Here is an 18496-nt window from a genome sequence, read left to right as displayed (position 1 = left end):
TCTTTTATTGATAGATTGAGTATGTATATTATTATAATTTCTATATTATGTGTTTTTAGGTTTTTTTTTTTTTTTTTTTTTTATTTTTAATTTATTTATATTATTATTTTTATAAGTACGATATTAATTGTTTTTTTTGTTTTTTTTTTTTGTTTTTTGGGTGGTTTGTGGGGGGGGGGGGGGGGGGGGGGGGGGGGGGGTTAAAGTTACAGAAACACATTCATAAAGCAAACACTGGGAAATCCAAGAAGACGGACGACACAGCCACGCGCTGCCAGATAATAAATATAAAAAAATACTCGTAAATATAGAACAAATATCTGTCCTTGTGCCCCAGTCCACCTGGGGGGTTAGGGCAGCCGGAGAGAGCCAGTGCCAGACTCACGGACAGGCACAGGCACCGAAGCACGTGCCGGGACACACACACACACGCACACAAATTTCCATTTATTTCGACATTGACGTTTGAATTTTTAATGAAATTCCAAACATTTTTAACGCCCCAAAAACTGTATTTCTGTTTCTCCTTCTCTCAGGCACGCGGCTCTCCAATTCTCCATCCGTGAAAGCTGGTGCGAAGCAGGCGCCTGGGCCCAGGGCTAATGAAGATGAAGTGATATCCCCGGCCAGCTGGAACTGTGTTCGAGCCGAAATTAAACAGAATATAAATCGCTGGAAAAATGGCAGCGATTTGTCAGCATCTGTCGAGCAGAACAAATGCAAAGTAGTTAACTAACTAAAGGGAAAACTACGGAGAGAAAAAATACAAAGAAAAAAAGATTTTCTTCTCGGCAATTTCACGCATCGCGGCGGCATGATGGCAGGCGCTAATCAGGCCGCTCCCAGCCACGCCCCACAGTTGTTCCGGCAACACAGTTTCAAATAGGTTCCCCAGTCCCCCAAAGGAACAAAAAATCTCCTAGAGATAGAGTGAGTGCGAGCGAGGGAGGGCTCAAAAGTGAAATATTATGGCCACTTTTCAAATGGAAATGCGCCAGCAGCAGGAGCAGGAGCAGGAGCAGGAGAAGCAGCAACGAACGAATTTAAAGCAACGAGAAACGGCAACAGCTGCAACGGCAGCAGCAGCAGCAGCAACGCTTGCCTCATCCACAGCCAGGAGACAACGACAAGAACGAGATCAACAGCACTCGGACCCACCAGAAATCAGCACAGATTGCAGCCGACTTTGGCCAGGCAGCAGCTGCAACACAGTCAGGGACAGTGGTTGCGGCAGGTCAAATACCAATCCACTCATCAGCAACATTTCTACCACCAGCAACAACAACAGGCGACACTTTGTGGACTGCAGAGGCCATCAAAGGGCGCTGATTATACTCAGCATGCTCTTTGTTATCATTGCGCTGTTTACTGGAAATGGAGGTGAGAAAAGTACACAACACGAGAAGTTCTGATGCATTTTTGTAGTATTTTGAAATGAGCTTAGATTGGGCCAGGAACTATTTGTATTTTTAATTGCTGCAAATACTAAGCAAAGAAATATTCTCTCTCCATTAAGGACCCTAATTTTCCAAATGTTGTCACGAATATTTCCCAAATTTTGGGTTAAAAATCTTCCTTCAATTAAACCTCACAAAAACCGCAATCCCAAACCACAACATTTTGCAATCAAATAAATCTTTCTTTGGCAATTCTTAATTTCCCAAAAATATTCGTTGCCGTACCTTTTCCTTGCTCCACAAATGCAAGCGTGGTGCAATTTTTCATTCTCATTCGCGAAAGAAAGAAAATCGGTAGGGGGGTTGTGTTGGTTGGTTGGAAAACTTTAATCAAATTTTGTGCTCCAGTTTCTTGTTGGGTTGCCCGATGGCCCATTCACGGAATTGCAATTGTTGCCAAATTGATTTGACCAATTTCATTTATTGATTTCGATATCATTCATTTTGTTTGTCGTTGTCATGCCCAAATGAGTCAGCAGAAAAACCCAAGCCAAAACCAAATCAAAGCGAACCCCGAACCATTCCGGCCACGAGACATGAACCAGAACCAGGACAGGACCAAGTCGAGAGCGAAAAAAATCTATCAGCATCGAGAGGCTGAACAGCAAAAAAGAACAGAAACAGAAATAGAAAGGGAAAGAGAGGGACACTGATGAGAGGGGGGGACAATTTTGTGCTTGTCTGGTCTTCGCTTACATAATTTTCTTTCCTTCGTGTGCTGCTGTTTTCCGGCTGCCATTTTCCCGTCTGCCGCTCGTTGTTTTGGCCAGCCGCCTTCTGGGCTGCGTTTTTAGGTTAGGTAATTAATTTTGTGTGCCTGAAAAGTCTTGGGAAATCAATGTTGTGGCCAGGCCAGGCCAGGCCAGGCCAGGCCGGAGCAACTCCCAGGCGACGTGCTCCTGATTGAATGGGTGTGAGCCCTGAACCGCGCCAATATGTGTTTGTGTGCGGCTTTTATTTAAGTTTCATTTTTCATATGCCGTGCGCTGCCTTAATGACGCCCAGTCCCAGTCAGCCTCGGGGCCAAATCGTTGCTCCCACGCAGGGAAAGAGGTGTAGGCAGTGGCAGGAGGAGCGGGCAGGAGCTGGCAAGAGGTAAATCATCATTAGGGCCCTAATGAATCGGGCAGTCGAGGGCATAGTGCACTAGTATAGATCCATAGATAAAGAACATGCGATTGCCCCCATTCGGATGTATCTACGTATATTCAAATTAAATCCCCAAGTTTTCGGAGCGAGCTAAATCAATTCCATTTTGCTCACGATAATCTCATTAACTAACTAATGAGTGCATTAGGTGTGCCTTGGAGGGCAGTTCGTTTATATAATGGCTGAAGATTTAACACTAAAAAGAGGCAGGAGACAGAAAGGGATATTCCTTACTCTAAATTAAGTAATTTTATTCCAACTCCACCTCCGTTTTCGGTCTGCAAAATTGTAATCTAATTCAAATTAAAGTCCGAACGTATCTTTCTAGATTGTTTTACTTTTCAAATGATGAATAAAGTCCTCGAACAATTCTTTACATATTTTTGAACCTATTTCGCGGTCATTCAAGTCACTCCAAGACACTCCGCGGTGCTCCTCGAACCAGTATTGATTTGCTACTCAAGTGACAAGAAATTCGCAATATATTTTTGCAGATGAACTAAGCTCTCAAATTAAAGAAAAACAAAGCACCTACAATATAGAGTTTCAAGGAATGTTCAATTTGATACCGAGAACAATTTTGCAGCTACCGCGAGCGAAATTGGAGTTCGACTGGGAATTGAAGTGGGAGTTGGAGGGGGGACTTGGAGTCACTCCAGCCCCGGGGCCAATTGACAAATGGAAACCTTTAAATATTTAAATAGAAAGTAAAGTTCTTTTTGACTTTTTTGTGACTGTGGCGTGAAAATGGAATGGCAATGGGGGCTATGAGTGGCAGGAGGGCAAGTTGGCAGATGACTTTTAATTTTTTAAGTGAATTTAAAAATGTAAACTTAACGGCGTTCATATTTTGTTTCTACCCGGAAAGGAAGTTTCACCTTAAAAAAGACAGACGCACACGAACACGCACACATACGAAGCTAAAAGTTTTGACATTTCAAATGTTTCTGACAACAACAACAGCAGACAGCCCGCCCCTGCTGGAATGTTAATAATAACTGTGTGGGTGTAAAAATGCCAGCAAACCACAGGACGCAGGAAAGCCAAGACAGGAGTAGGGACGCGAACAAGAGCAACAACAAGCCAAAGACGAAGGCCAGGCTGGGACTGAGGTGAAGGCTGATGCTGAGACTGGGACTGAGATGAGCAACAGGAACATGCCCTGCGGTCTACTTGTGTTCAAGTTGCTGACGTTGAGACCCGGACACGAGACATGAACACGGACACGGACACGGCAAACGACTCGACTCGACTCACTCCCTCACCTCCCCCTTCCCATCTCACTCACTCCCACTCCCACTCTATCTCTCTCTCTCTACGATGCTGCGACCTTTGGTACATGACTTTGCGATTTCTGCAGGGCGCTTTTAAGCCAAAAATATAAAACCGGAAAAGAAATATTTTTCTCGTTTCGTGGTCTAATTTATGTTTGGCAGCCAAAACAGCCAAACACAACAGCCAACAGCCAACAGTTGACGTTGCGGTCTTTTGTCCCAGGCAGTCAATTTATTTTAATTTCTAGCCAGAGGCGTTTTATTTATTATCATTTTGGGTGCGTCTCTGGGACGACCTCGCCTTGTCCTTATACCGGGGGTTGGACCTCGTCTTGTCCTTATACCGGGGGCTGGAGTCTGTAGTTATTAGCAACATTGTTTTGGGTCCTGCCAATTGTAGGGAGTCAGCAGTCAGGCAGTCAGCAGCCAGTCGAGCAGCCAGCAGCCAGTATCCAGTATCCCAACGCTTGGCCTGTCAATAGCAGTTGGCTTAAATACCAGTATGTGGAAAGGGGCAAGAAATTGAGGGGTTAGAAAAGCTGCCACTAGCATCGAAGGGAGCTCCAGCAGAGCAGAGAGTAGAACGATGAAGGATATGCGACTTATCTGCTTGTAACATGGCCAACGGGGCCAAAGCTGATGCTCAGCTAATAGTTTGGGCAGTAAACCAAGAGGGGGATAGACACCAGAGAGTGAGACAGATAACATGTGCGCGTGTGTGTGTCTGCCAGAGATGGCAGAAATCTAACATATCGTGAGCGACTAAGAGAATTGCTTTTATTTGTAGAAGACCAGCCATAGAGCAGGGGATCTGTTTGTCGAATGATCCTCACAAGCAGGAGTCAAACTTCTAAACTCCTAAAACACAACACACACCACAAGAATTGCAACCGCTATTTGTTGACAGAAATGATAAGAAAACGAAACTCTTTTTAACCATTTAAAAAATATAGAAAATTCCAAGCCAAAATCACAACATCTTTAGCTGTTAGTGACTCTGTTCACAATCACAGTGAGTGAGTGAGTGCTAGTCACTGCAGTGCGCTGGCTGGCAGCACTTGCTCTGGTACTCTGCTTCTCTGGTTGATATCTTCTCGACGTGCACAACATGTTTAATCTAATAAAGTCGCTAGCCAGTCTTTGGCTTCACTTTGGGGGATTTGGCTCTATAAAAATTGCCAGCAGCTGGGGAGAGAGCTCTCGCTGCTCCGCTGACAGAGAGATAGAGTGAGGCAGAGAGACGGAGTGAGAGTGTCATAAAAAGACGTTAGTTGCGACGTAATAAGCGTATCAAGTGCCTCGAGTTATACCTATACATATAAACAGCCATGTACATGTGTGTGTGTGTAGCATATGGATCTGTGTCTGTGTACTGTGTGTGTTTGTGAATTTCTGGAGACTAAGACTCTAGCAGCTTAGTTTTCGGGCCCAGACGCTATGGCGTCCTCGTAGCTAAGTGATGGATAAATGCGGGATAAAAATTGCTCGTAACTACGACAACAAACCCACATGTAACACCCACCCTCCCTCCAGAGAAGAGGGAAAAACATGAAAATTTGATAAACGAAAAATTGCAAACAAAGCCCAGAAAAAATAGAGAACAAAAAGTTGGATTTACCTTCGCAGAAAAAAAAAACACAAGAAAACTTTTCGCTCAGCCCTCAACCATAGCAAAAGTTGTGCCCCTGTGTATGTGTGTATTGTGTGTGTGTGTGTGTGTGTGTGCGTAATTCGCTAATTACCTAAATGGTTGCCACAAAAGGTGGCCCTAAAGGTGGGAGTCATGTTTTGGGGGGAGGCGCCTGTTAAAAGTTTCGGACCGAAAACGAGTTACAAGGTTTCCGATTCGGGTTTAGTAACAACTTTTAGCAGGATACTCGTGGCATCGATTGAAGGACTTTTCTGTACCAAAATGGAAAAACATTTCTAATTCTGTTTCCGGTCTCTCTCTCTCTCTCTCTCTCTCTCTCTCTTTGCCTTTCTTGCCCATTGCAGTGTTCGCCGCGCAGCGTGACTCATACAAATCGAAGGATATGAGCAGCAGTAATAATGCGATTCCCAATAGTGGAGCAGGAGCAGGAGCAGGAGAAGGAGCAGAAGGAGCTGGTGCTGCTGCGGGAGATGCCACTCAGTCGTTGGGAGGTCCCAATGGTGTCACCGGAAGCGGAAGTATGAGCAGCAATAGCAACAATGCCAACGGAAATAACAAAAATGGCCATGCATCTGGGGCAGGAGCAGGAGCTGGAGCAGGCCTATCTGCAGCCTACGACTCCAGCGCAATGACAACCGATGCCAGTCGAGGCAACAGCTACAGCTCTAGCTCTGGTTCTAGCTCTAGCTCAAGCTCTACCACCATCACTGGCATTCCTAGCAGTAGCTTGCACAAGGCCAGCAGCAGCAGCAGCAGCAGCAGCAGCAACACAATTGCCTCACAATCGGGCGCCGCATCATCCGCATCCGGCATCCATCGCAACAGCATCGACCTCATGGAGGAGGCACGCAATGCGGGTCCCTACTTCGACAAGGCTGTGTCCAAGAATGTCACCGCGCTGCTCGGCAAAACGGCTTACTTGAACTGTCGCGTCAAGAATCTGGGCAACAAAACGGTAAGCTTCCGAATCAAACCATTTTAAGTCGAATTATACGCAGAAATGAAACGAAATTGTTAGTTAAAAAGATTATGGTTGAAATTGTACAATTTTTATAAATATTTCTGCGACTATTGTAATGGGAAATATGTGAAATGAATGGGTAAATAATCTCCAAAACTTAGCAATAATTTATATAAACGTTTAGGTAATGAGAAATATTTCTCAGTAAATTACTTTTTTGGAATAAAAACTCTCTATTTATAACATATAAAATATCATCAGGAATCTAGAACCTTCTTTATCGTGATTCCAATAACAGCAGCTGGGCTACCATTTATTTAAGATCTTTTTGGGCTTCTACTACCTACCAAAGATAGTAACAATGTGTACCTAGACTTAGCCTTCTTCTAAGCTTAGTTTTCGCACTCATATCTCTACTTTTCTTATAGAAACAATATCCAAATATCTCTTGGCTTTTACCTATTTTAAGTACCACAGTACTTGCACTTGCCAAACCCATTTTTCTAAGCCCATAAGCTCTGTCCATAGGTACTTAGCAACTGAACGAATTTGTGTGCATCATCTGACGTTTTATATTGTAATTATCGTGTAATTCCTGTATGCCCCGTGTGGCATTAAAATGCTATTTGTAAAGGCGAGTGCTCTATGAGTATTCTCTTCGCGATTTTTTCTTTATTTTTTGGAGGGGGGGGGGGGGGGGGGGGTTTGTAGGCGACTAATTAGCACGTTGACTGCGCCCACATGCTGGCTTAGTGCGGGTCAAGGCAGGGCAAGGGGGGGGCCGTGGCCGTGGCTGTTTGCCGGTGCTGGTGCATGGTTGGTGGCTAATTGTTCCGCTTGCCAAAGAACAAAATGATTAATTATACCCAAACAGGAAACAGATTTTACTTTATTCAACTTTCGTCGTCTGCGGAAGGAAATGCCGCAAACATTTCACAAGCACACACACACACACACACACACACACACTAACACACACACAGACACAAAATATCTATGCAGGACGATCCACCGCAACACCGCAGCAACTTCCGGCCCGAGGGGCTTCATCCACCTGAGAGCCGCCGCATAAGGAAAAACTATTCAAATGAGGCGAAAATCCAGAGAAAATGTGCCGTGAAAATGGTTAGCGTTTCGTTTTGTTTTTGGGTTTCTCCACCGGGTTTTTCGGGGTGGAGTTTTGGTCGTAGTCATTCGACTTCCGTCACTTCCGGCGGCGTCGGCCTGAGCCGGCGAATTGCTGTGCCCCGCTTTTCCGATAATAGTATGTTACATGTCCCCGCCAGGACATGCCAGGAGCTGCCCACAGCGCAGACTGGCAGCCTGTGATTAGCCTGCGCTTCGGCCTGCTTTGAGTTTGCGGTTTCGAAAACTAATTTGCGTGATTATTAAATTGTAGAAAATGGGGAAGGGGAAAGGTGGCAGGCAAAACCTTGGCTTGAAGCACTTTCCACCTTGAGGTAGGACAGAGTAAAAGTTTTGCGCACACGAGGATGAGAATGTGGGACAGGCCAGGCAGGCAGGAGGCAGGCAGATAACTTCATTAGATGTGTTAGATGGGATAACTTCATCGATCCGTGGGCGCGCTCTCTGCTTCACCTAGGATGGGTTAATTAATAGAAAATTGTTTAAATTGTTCAGAGTTTGCAAAAGATTTAACATATATTAAGGAAGACTTTTGATGGGTTTGTGGGGATTCCTGATAGGATCTTTGTGGCTGAAAGATGTGATAGAAAGGGGACAAAATTAAAGGTACAGAGGTCAAGGGAATCTTAGTTCATGGAATTTATTTTCTCTTCTAATCTGCTAAAAATTGCGCATAAGTTTGCTACCGAGTTTCTTTCTTTATTCCTTAAATACGAATTTACCGCTCTAAATTCTATGCGTTTTTCCCGTACAAAAACATGAAAATTATATCCACCAGACGGCTTATCAAAATATTCATTTCATTCTGCTCCGTTCCTCATCCCTTCCGCAACAGCAGCCACAGAAAAAAAAAATGATATTAAGTAACCTGTAAAATGAAATATATCCATTTGCTCGGGTTGGCAGCTTAAAATCTAATTAGCTTTCTCGGTGCTGCGGCGAGCCACAGGCCCCAGCCACAACCCCACTTGATGCCACCCACTTCCGTAATTTTCTCATGCCTCTTACCACACAGTGCCCCTACAACAGCACCCCTTCCCCCCACCTGGAGTAATACATCATTGCGGCAGAGATTTGGCAGCACCTGAGTGAGCGCTAAGCTGGCGTGGGCGGCTCCGTTGAGCCAAGCGAAGGAAAAATGAAAAAAATAAAGAAAAAATAAAGGAAAAAAAGGCAAATCCTTCTGTCTTACCATTACGCTTGTATGGCTGTGTATGAGTGTGTACTTTCCTTCACACCGTCTATAATGATAAACAGCGAGCGGATGCTGATGTTCTCTACATTATTAATGACGTTTTTCATTAGCGCCTTGCTCCGAAGAGAGAGCCACATAAAGCTGCAGAGTTTTCTTTATGACACAGAAGGAAAACAGGAAAAGATTTTAAAGTATGTGAATGGAGCCGCACAGAGCTGCCGGGTGACATCAAGCTTTATCATTCAATGGCTGGAAACAGATCTGTCAATTGAAGGGCGCATTTTCCTTCTGAAAATAAGGAATTTCTTTCGTTTGATGTCATTATTTTACGGAAAAATTTACTATGGAATAACTATTGAGAAAGAATCTCACCAACTACTTTCTCTCCTTTGATTTCCCACCTTCTTTCATTACTTTTCTGTAGCCTGAAATGCCTCTAAATAATATTACCATAGCCCATAATATTTGTGCCATTTTTTGCCTGACAAATTGAGCTGTAAAAAAAAGGAAAACTCTTTGCGGATTTTGATGTTTGTTTTGGCAAAAAAATAAAAGAAATATGGAAATATATATTGAAATTGCAGACGAATTTTACGATACTGTAAACAAGCTTAATGGTCATAAAAAGTGGGTACTGGCGGGCATGACTGGAGAATGGGTCGGCTGTTTGCGGTGCAAGGAGAGGAGAGTGAAAATTTTGGGTTTTCAGTTGGAGTCTTGTCTTTGCTGGGGCTTCCCTGTTCCATCTGCTGCCTTGTACTTTGTTACTTTTGGTGTTAATTACATGCAACTTTTGCTTAAGCAGCTGCCAAAGTTTACCTTTTGTGTCTGCCAACTAACACCTGGTGCGAGTCCCTTCGCCCCCTAAGCCATCGCTCATCCTGCAGCCCAGCCTTTGGCCCCACTGCCCACCTCTGCTGCGCTGCTGAGTTTCTTGTCCATTAACTTTGGGCCAAAGTCGTCGTAGTCGTCCTCCTCGTCGTTGTCGTTGTTCATCGTTGGGCAGGATGTTACTAAGCTGTTGTCATTGAAATTGAAAATGCTCACAGCTCTCACAGCTGACGTATGACACGCAACACGCAGTCGGTCCGTGCACTCACCCCTCACCCAAAGTGATTTCAGCAACAGCCTAAAGGCCTGACTGCCAGGCCTGCCCCTCAGGCAACCCCTAAATCAGCGTCACTTAAAAATGTTGCGCCCCCCTTTTTCGGGCTGTGGCCATGGCAAGGAAAAGTTGAGCATTGAACAGCAGGTGGTTGCCGTACACATGCAAACATATATGAGAGTGCGTGTGTGTGTGTCTGTGTTTGCTCGTTTTCCTCCTTCAATTTGTCGGCTTGATGAGGGTGAGACGCCTAAGACGACGCACCTCAACTCAACCCCCCACAACTCTCTCTCTCTCTAATGTCAAAGTTTTTTGTTTGACAAACAACAAAACGAAGCATAAAGAAATATTGGGCTAAAAAAAAAGCATATAAAATATTTCAAAATAAATTTGCATTTTACACGTGTGTCTGACACAAAGGGCTGGCAGAAACCACCTCAAAACTCACCTGAAAACCTCTCGAAACCGCCTGGAAACCCCCTCGAAACCGCCTTATAACCGTTGCGCATGAAATTGACTTTTTGAACTGTTTGGCCAGATTTTCTGGCTCGACTCTCCACAAATGAAATGTTATTCAATCCGTTACTCTCTCTCTCTCACTCTCGTGTGTACAATAGATGCTGCTGCAGGTGTCCTGGGTGCGACATCGTGACATACATCTGCTGACTGTGGGTCGTTATACGTACACATCGGATCAACGCTTTCGGGCCATACATCAGCCACAAACCGAAGACTGGATGCTGCAAATCAAATATCCGCAACATCGCGATTCCGGCATCTACGAGTGCCAGGTATCGACCACACCGCACATGAGTCACTACATTCACTTGAATGTTGTTGGTAAGTTTCTAAATTAATAAAGTATCCATCGAGCAGCTTGTAATATTTCAAGACAACTCCAAAATGAAGCTTGAACAGAGGAAAGGAAAGGCAAAGGGTTTCCGCCAGCACCTCCACTCGCTGAAACTTTTCCCCTTTAATTATCGCCGAGTTAAATAACAGTTGAAAATAAGCGTAAAAGCAAAATATATTTCCATTTCGTTATGGGGCTGCTCTGGCCCTTCAATTGCTTTAAGCTTCCAAAGGAAGAAAATCGTTTTCAAGCACATTTCATTGAGAGGCAAAACGAAAGAATCCTTTGAAATTCTCGCACCTCTCGAAAGCAAGACTTCCGCGCCAGCTAATTGTTATTTTACTCCACAATTCGTAATGGATTCGTGCTTTGTTTAATTATTTTACACGCATATATTTTACCTTTTGTCTCACATTTTCTTCTATTTTTGTCTTGCAGAACCCTCAACGGAAATAATCGGCGCACCCGATTTGTATATAGAGAGTGGCTCGACTATAAATCTCACCTGTGTCATACTCAACTCACCGGAGCCGCCGGCCTATATCTTCTGGAATCATAATAATGCAGTGAGTTGAAGTCCTTTACCTTTTTTCCCAAATCATTTTCGGGTAGGACATGCAATTACTTTGGTGCTATCATTATCGTTTCCCCTTTTGGCCCGAACCGGAGGATAGTCTAAGGAGGAGAGCCGAACCCTTTAGTGTTCAATTTAGTAACTTTTAAATTAGCTTTCACCGTGCCAAAAACTTTCTTACGCTCTTATTTTTTTTATTAGGTAATGCCATTTAGGATAGGAAGCAGACGGAAAGACGGGCAGACCGATGGGCCCTCCCCTTTGAAAAGGGTTTTTTTTGGTTCTGGGATTTAAATGGATTTTGGTTTTGTTCCGTCTCAGCCATGTTTTAGTTTCTCCACTTTAGGTGTGTTTTCCTCACACTTCATGGACTCGGGGTCTTTCGGCTTTTGTATTGGGAATTTGCAGAATGGCCAGCGGGGAGGGAGGGCGGTTTGGGGCTGTGTGCTCCAAGGGTTGACGTTCCTGGGCATTGTTATGCCTTTTCTATAGAGCGGCGGACGATGAAGAAAGGGAAAAATATTGCCATTAGTGCTGGAGACTTTTTTCTTGCTCTCCCTTTCTTCTCTCTCTTTCTTCTTCTTTGTGTGGCACCCGAAAACAGATTTAATTTTATTGTTTTGCTTTGGTTTTATTTGCAATCATTCTTTCCCTTACTTTGCATATTTCTTATCTACTCTGCACGCCCACTCCCCGCCACTCTATTTTATTTATTTTAATTTGCCAAGTGTGCAACAGTGCGTATGCGTAATCTCGACTCTCGGTTTTATGGCTTAGAAAATGTTTATAGCTCGGAGATCCAAGTTTTTGTGTGGCACATCTTTTTATGACTTTTGTCTAATTTGTCGCTGGATTTCCACTCTCATCCGCAGATTATCAACTACGATTCGCCGCGCGGCGGCGTTTCTGTGGTGACCAATAAGGGCGAGACGACCACATCATTTCTCTTGATTAAATCGGCTCGACCATCGGACTCGGGGCATTATCAGTGTAATCCATCAAATGCAAAGCCCCGCAGCGTCACGGTACATGTGCTCAATGGTAAGTAAAATAAACGACAACACAAAGAACACCAGCAACAAAATAGGAGATCACCCAACCAAACATCCCGTACAACCCGGGAGAAGAATTTCAAAATAAAACAATGGTGAAGAAAAAGGGATAAACCCCAAAATGGAAATGAACCAAAAATGTGTATGAGACAATGAGAATGAGAATGGTAATGGGTTACATGCCAGGGCTATTGGACCTGGACACGGGAACAGGCAACAGATACACGTAAATGGGAAGCTGGGAAAACAAAGAGTGACAAAAGAAATAGAAGACAGAGACAATAAAGAGAGTACGTAATAAAGTAAGCAAAGGTACTGCACTTTCAGCTGTAGATTTGTAAGGAATTTATGATGATTTATCCGGAAAGTTTCTTAGAAGTAACTAGAGATGAAATTGTAAAATTTTGAATGTGGAATAAATGGGGAATTTAATGCTCATAAATTAAATATTTGATGTATAATATGAACTAATTAAATATGCTATAGGATCGATTACTTTGTTAATGTAGTGCCAAACTATAGATATTTCCATCGCCTAATATAAAAATGTGATTTTTCATTCAACCTTTAGATGGTGGGAAAACTGAATCTTTTTTTTTACCCATTTTAATCATCTCTCAAACATTGTCAACCCATGGATATGCCCATAATTTAATATATTTTAAGACTATACATATGTACATATATTTGCATATTCTGCTTGGAATACATAAATTAATCAATTAAAATCATTGCCCTCAAACTTTTTCCCTAAACATTAACTTGTACTAAATACTTCGTTAGTTTACTTTAGAAACTTTAGATCATAATTCCCGCCGTGCCCTCAGCATCATCCTCTCAATTATTTAATATATTATGCAACCATTTTAGCCCTATGTATGTACATATATGTTTTTGGTGTTAAGTACTTTAACTTACTTAACTTTTGGGTTAAGCACCAGCCAGCCGCATTCCTTTGAAGAAACTATTATAAATGTACTTGCATGAAGTGTGATTTTATAACAAAGAATACTTCAAATCTTTTGTCTTGAAAGAGCAGCTGAAGTGGCGCTGAAGAGACAATTAGGCAACGCCAAGAGAGAGCTGCAATAAATGCAGGGAAAGTGAAAGTGAATTATTTGTTAACCATTTTAATACATTTAAGTAAAAACAACCATTCTTCTGCTTAAAACAGTTAAAATAGTCAGCAAAGAAAGGTAAACGGAGAAACAACTCTGGCATAGCCACACCCGTACAACCGAAAGACTAAAAGATGCCAGAGGATTTGCCAGTCTAAGACCTAGAAAATAGATCCCAATCCCCTTAGAAGCAGCTAATGTTCGAGCCCCCAAGCCTGAGTCAGCATATCAATGGTGCAGAAATCTGCAGCCAAAGGCAGCCATAGAAAAAGTGCAGCTGTTGAAGCAGCTCCAAACCCAAGAAGTGACACAAAAGCAAAAGCAGGCCAGCAGCAAAAAAAAACCAGAGAGAGAAAATAGAGACAAGCGACAGGATGGGGGAGAGGAGAGGAGGCGGAAGAAAGAGAAGTGTAAGTAAGCACGAAAGAGGTGACAATAACTAGCCAACAAAGTGTTGTTTAAAGTGAGACAACAGAGACAAAGTGAAAACACAGCAACAAAAGACAGTTAAGAGAGTTACGGAGGGGAGAGTCCAACCAACACGGAGAAAGAATCGATTGGCGAAGCCAATGAACAAATATTGATTAGTGATTCGAGTGGGGGCGAGGGCTGCTGCCTGGGAGAGTGGTTTCTATTTCAATATTTCTACGAATATTCAACGGAACAACCAGATGAGCTCAGCTAAGTGAAAACTGCTGCAAGTGGCACGTGAAAATTATACGAAATGGAAGAAAGACTGTTTCCTCGCTGTCGCTCCACCGTTGCCCCGCACCGTAATCATTATGCGCAGATCCCCTGCCACTCCCCACTCTTTCGTATTTTCATGGCTTTCAGGAAACCACTCCGCCTGCCATCATCATTTGCTGAGCAAATGTAGCCAGTGGGGGAACAAGTTTTGGTTGCACTCTGCTGTGAGGTATAAGAACTATTGAGAGGTGTTTAGAGCATAGATTGAAGTGAGCTTAGATGCCAGAAGAGGAATAAGTTAGCAATAAGTACATCAAGTGCATGGATCAAATGGCTATCATATCTTATATATATTTTCCCAATTTAAGCTCTAACTTCTGCCATGCAAAGCTACATGTCGATTTGCAACTGATAATCTCTTCACCATAATCCCAAATTGCCTTTATAAAATTCCTGCCTCGAAGCACACCTCTTCCCCACCCTTCATGGCATGTTTAAACCTTTCTTTGAAACTTTGTTTTACTTTTAATATACTAAAAAGATTGAAGTATACTTTTCTGCTGCTTTTCTGGCCAAAACAAACAAACAAAAAAAGAGTATTTAAATTGACTCAACTGCCTGCACAAACTTTCTGAGGTTCCTGGCCCCCGCATGCAGTGCGAGTATCTGGCACGCGTGCCACATGAAAATTATGTTTATGTTACATACAACCCACCGCCCCACACCGCACATGTTCCGCGTCCCTTGGTGAGTGTCTAGGCAGCGCAGAGAACAGTTTGGCTCACTTCCACTTCCTGTGCGACTTTCACTAATGTCAAGTTGTCGTCGTTGTCGCAGGCAACCGTGTCTGCCAGATAATGTCACACGGTGTTTGTTTGTTTTATTTTTGCTCCCACACACACACACACACACACACACATACACAGTGGGGGGTGGGGCCATATTGTGCATGCAATGCGCGTTGTTTCCGTTAACTGCTTTGGCACACTTGTTTCTGATTATTATTATGTTTTTGTCTCTTGTTCAGTTTTGTTTCTGTTCTGTACAGATCTCCGATGTTTCTGCTGGTTCGCTCTGCTACTTTTGTCATTGTTCTTTGTCGCTACAGTTTGAATTGTTTGTTGGTATTATTATTATTTTTATTATTATTATTATTAATATAAGGCCGTCCGCATTGTTGTTTGCTGTTTGCATACACGTTGCCAGCGTATGGTGGGTATTATGATTCTGAACAGATGAACAGATTTGCCACGCATCTGTGACCTTAAGAGTCTTCAGTGTCCTTGTCTGTGTGTGTGGCTTTATATGCAATTTTAATTACACGTTTTATGGCTTTATTTTTCTGCTATGGCTTTATTTGCAGCAGCATGTGTGCAAGTTGCATTCAAATAATACAATTTAATATTAACTACCATCTCAAGACACCTTAAAGTTGAGCAAAGGGTATGCAAAGTCTCGATATATTTCCTTCCTTCTGTTTTGTCATCGTGTTGCAGTTGGTACAACTTTTTCACTGGCACTTCTCCCATGGAAGAGCTATGCTCCCCCTCTCTGCCACTAGACAGAGTTGTGCCCGCCTCTTCTCCCTTTTCTTTTGCTTCACTTTTAGCATTACTTTGCTTTTTATTGTTTATTGTTACCTGTTTTCTCTCCCACACAAACAAGCACACTGGGAGAGAGAGTGTGGAGACATGGGTGTACAATGTGAAGCCCGGGAATTGTGCTTTTGTTTGGCTTGCCGCATCAGCAACGACATCGACATCGACAACGACGTCAATGGGGTCAGGAGCTTTGGCGGGCTCGCTTTCAGTTTCAGAGCTCCCCCCAAAGGATAGTGGCCTTAAAGTGCCAGTCGAGACTTTCATTTGGAGCCCTGACAGCTGCAGAAGCATTTTCTGCTGACTTTAAAAGAGCTTTAATGGATGCGGAATGGAATGCAGTGGGAAATAAATTAACCTCATTAATCAAATTAAATTAAAATAAATTAGTTAGGGTATAAGCCATAAAGGTGCACAAGTAGTTGGCTAATAATTCGAAATATTGCTGGTAATATTTCTAAAATTAAACAAAATATTTCTGACTATATATAGAAGAAGGTATGAGAGCTCTCCCCGTTAAGGGGATTATGTTTGTGTTTTGTTCATGCAAAATACAGTTGGTTGTTGCATATTCTTCGGCACAGAAGGAAGTCGAACACTGGTAAGCCTTGTTTACGTTACTTAGCACCGCAGTGGAGTCGTCTTTCAATACTCTTTGCCGCGCATCCACCATACACCGTACTATAACCCCCATCCATCCACCTCACTTTGCCCGGTGCCCCTGCTGCAGTTATCTTACACCTGGCTCTTCCCTGGGCTGCGGTCTGTTGGTAAGTTGTAAACAGGTCTCAACGGTTTCATTGACAGCAGTTGTTGCAGCTGCAGCGGCGGGTCCTTTTTGTTAGTTTGTTTGTCTTGTCTTTCTGGTGTTTTGCTACAACTTTTATTGCATGACAATCTCTTGGCATTGTTTTATGTCGTCTGTGCTTCTGTTTTCTGATTATCTGTGCAGTTTGATTGTTTGACAGCTTTTCGGGTCGTCGCTGGCACAGGAAAGCGGCTCTAGCTGGTAATCCGGTTAGTGTTTCGAGGGAGGGGATTATTATATACATAAATGAATAAATATTCCGCTCACTCTCTACTCTATACACACTTATACCAACAAACACACACACACACACACACACACTCCTTTAGTTTGTTTAAACCACTTTCAGTTTCGTTCCAATGTCTGAGTATGAGAGCAGCAATAAAGATGTAAATTAAACAGGTGTTTCTCATTCCGTTTCCAGGGGAGTTCCCAGCAGCAATGCAGCACGCGGCACCAGCGCCTCCTCACCACTCGCTCACTCGCTATCTCTGTGTGTACCTGTGTGTGTGCTTCTGCACTTGGGCGCTTGTCGGACGCTCCACACGCTCCTCGCTGCAGCGACTCGCCACTCGGCCACAAGTCGGCCAAAGCGTGTCCAGGCGGGATACGGCTGTGGGCAGGGCAGTCGTCTCATGCGACAGCTTCTCGGCTTCATTCTGAGTCTCTGCTGTTGCTGCTGTTGGCAGTGGCATTGGAACTGGTGGCAGCCACAGGCGGAGCAGCACCTGCCACAACATGAACTGAGAATACAATCAGCAAGCCAGGTACTGGAGGTGGAGACGAACACGTTTAGGCAGGTCTTCGAGGCGGACATAAGGTGAGCGATACAGGGGCCCACTTCGCTCACTTGCCCAACAAGCAGCTCTACACCCTAGACACACTGTAACTATAAAAATAACTATAACGCATCTACCAAATATGAATATATATATACATAAATCGAATGGCTAGTTGGGTTTTTTCTATGAAATCAGCGACGTATACGTAATATTTAGCACAAAGTACGATAAAAATACGAAGAATCAAGCCAAGTTGTCGCCTTTTTTACTGTACGACTTTGTATCATACAATGAAGCTGTCTACTGTTATTTCTTTGGTTAACCCTTTGACCCTTGATTGGAAATTGTGTAAATAGGCTGCATAGCAATACCTAAAGTCGCGCTTTCAATTGATTGAAGATTTTTCTTCCTTTTCACAACTTTGAAACTTTTATAGAAGATAAAACCAAAAAAGAAACTTCATCTAATACAAAAAAAAAACGATTAACCCCACTGTAAAAGCTTCTCGACTGCCATTTTGTGACTGTTTCCTCAGACTCTCATTTGCATTTAGTCAAGTCCTAAATGTTCTACCAAAAACATAAATTAAAAATCAGAAAAAAGGAAAAAAAAAAATAGAAAACTATCTTCAAGTACAGCATAAACAAAAACAAAAACCAACAAAAAACCTAGAAATACAAGTGGAAAAAACTGTAAAATATAAAAAGGAAACTTCAAGCTAGAGAGAGGGTAGGGCCGGAGAAGATGTGGCTAAAATTTAAAGCAAAATGAGAGACGAGAGAAGAGGGAAGAGAGGAGTGACATTTTTTCCTTTTGGCTGCATCTGAATGGTTATAGACTAAGTCATAAAATACACAAAGAATAATCCTCGGAATAAGTTAAATTTCAGTTGTTGTTTTTTGTGTAATGTAAAAATTGAATTAAACGTTAAGTGTGAGTATTAACCAAAGTGCAGAGGAGCAGACAGGACAGACAGGTAAGAAAGAGAACGGTTTGAGTATAGGATACAATCGGCATAGATGGAAAATTGTTGCACCTTTCATAAATTTATTTGTTGTTAATAAATGCGAAAATTAAACAAGTGTT

The 18496-nt window shown here is 42.9% G+C and overlaps 1 protein-coding gene across 4 annotated transcripts in view; it reads left to right on the top strand.

Moving 5' to 3' along the window:
* The window catches only part of LOC117585409 (nuclear pore complex protein DDB_G0274915), a 22860-nt gene extending 4864 nt beyond the window's left edge, over window positions 1-17996 (top strand). Inside the window, exons 1-7 of one of the 4 annotated variants that reach the window (XM_034274879.1) lie at window positions 290-301; window positions 930-1380; window positions 5876-6486; window positions 10556-10778; window positions 11230-11357; window positions 12217-12406; window positions 17031-17996. In XM_034274879.1, coding sequence (XP_034130770.1) covers window positions 969-1380; window positions 5876-6486; window positions 10556-10778; window positions 11230-11357; window positions 12217-12406; window positions 17031-17452 — 1986 coding nt within the window. In that variant the 5' untranslated portion in view covers window positions 290-301; window positions 930-968 and the 3' untranslated portion in view covers window positions 17453-17996. Of the gene's footprint in view, window positions 1-289; window positions 302-536; window positions 1381-5875; window positions 6487-10555; window positions 10779-11229; window positions 11358-12216; window positions 12407-17030 lie in introns of those variants that run through there. The other 3 variants (XM_034274877.1, XM_034274880.1, XM_034274881.1) reach the window with 3 other exon arrangements.
* The last annotated feature ends 500 nt before the right edge of the window (window positions 17997-18496 follow it).

The sequence above is a fragment of the Drosophila guanche genome, unplaced genomic scaffold (genome assembly GCF_900245975.1).
Source record: "Drosophila guanche unplaced genomic scaffold, DGUA_6, whole genome shotgun sequence".
Lineage (NCBI taxonomy): Eukaryota > Metazoa > Arthropoda > Insecta > Diptera > Drosophilidae > Drosophila > Drosophila guanche.
Note: the sequence above shows the minus strand (reverse complement) of the source record. Positions and strands in the feature narration are given on the sequence as shown.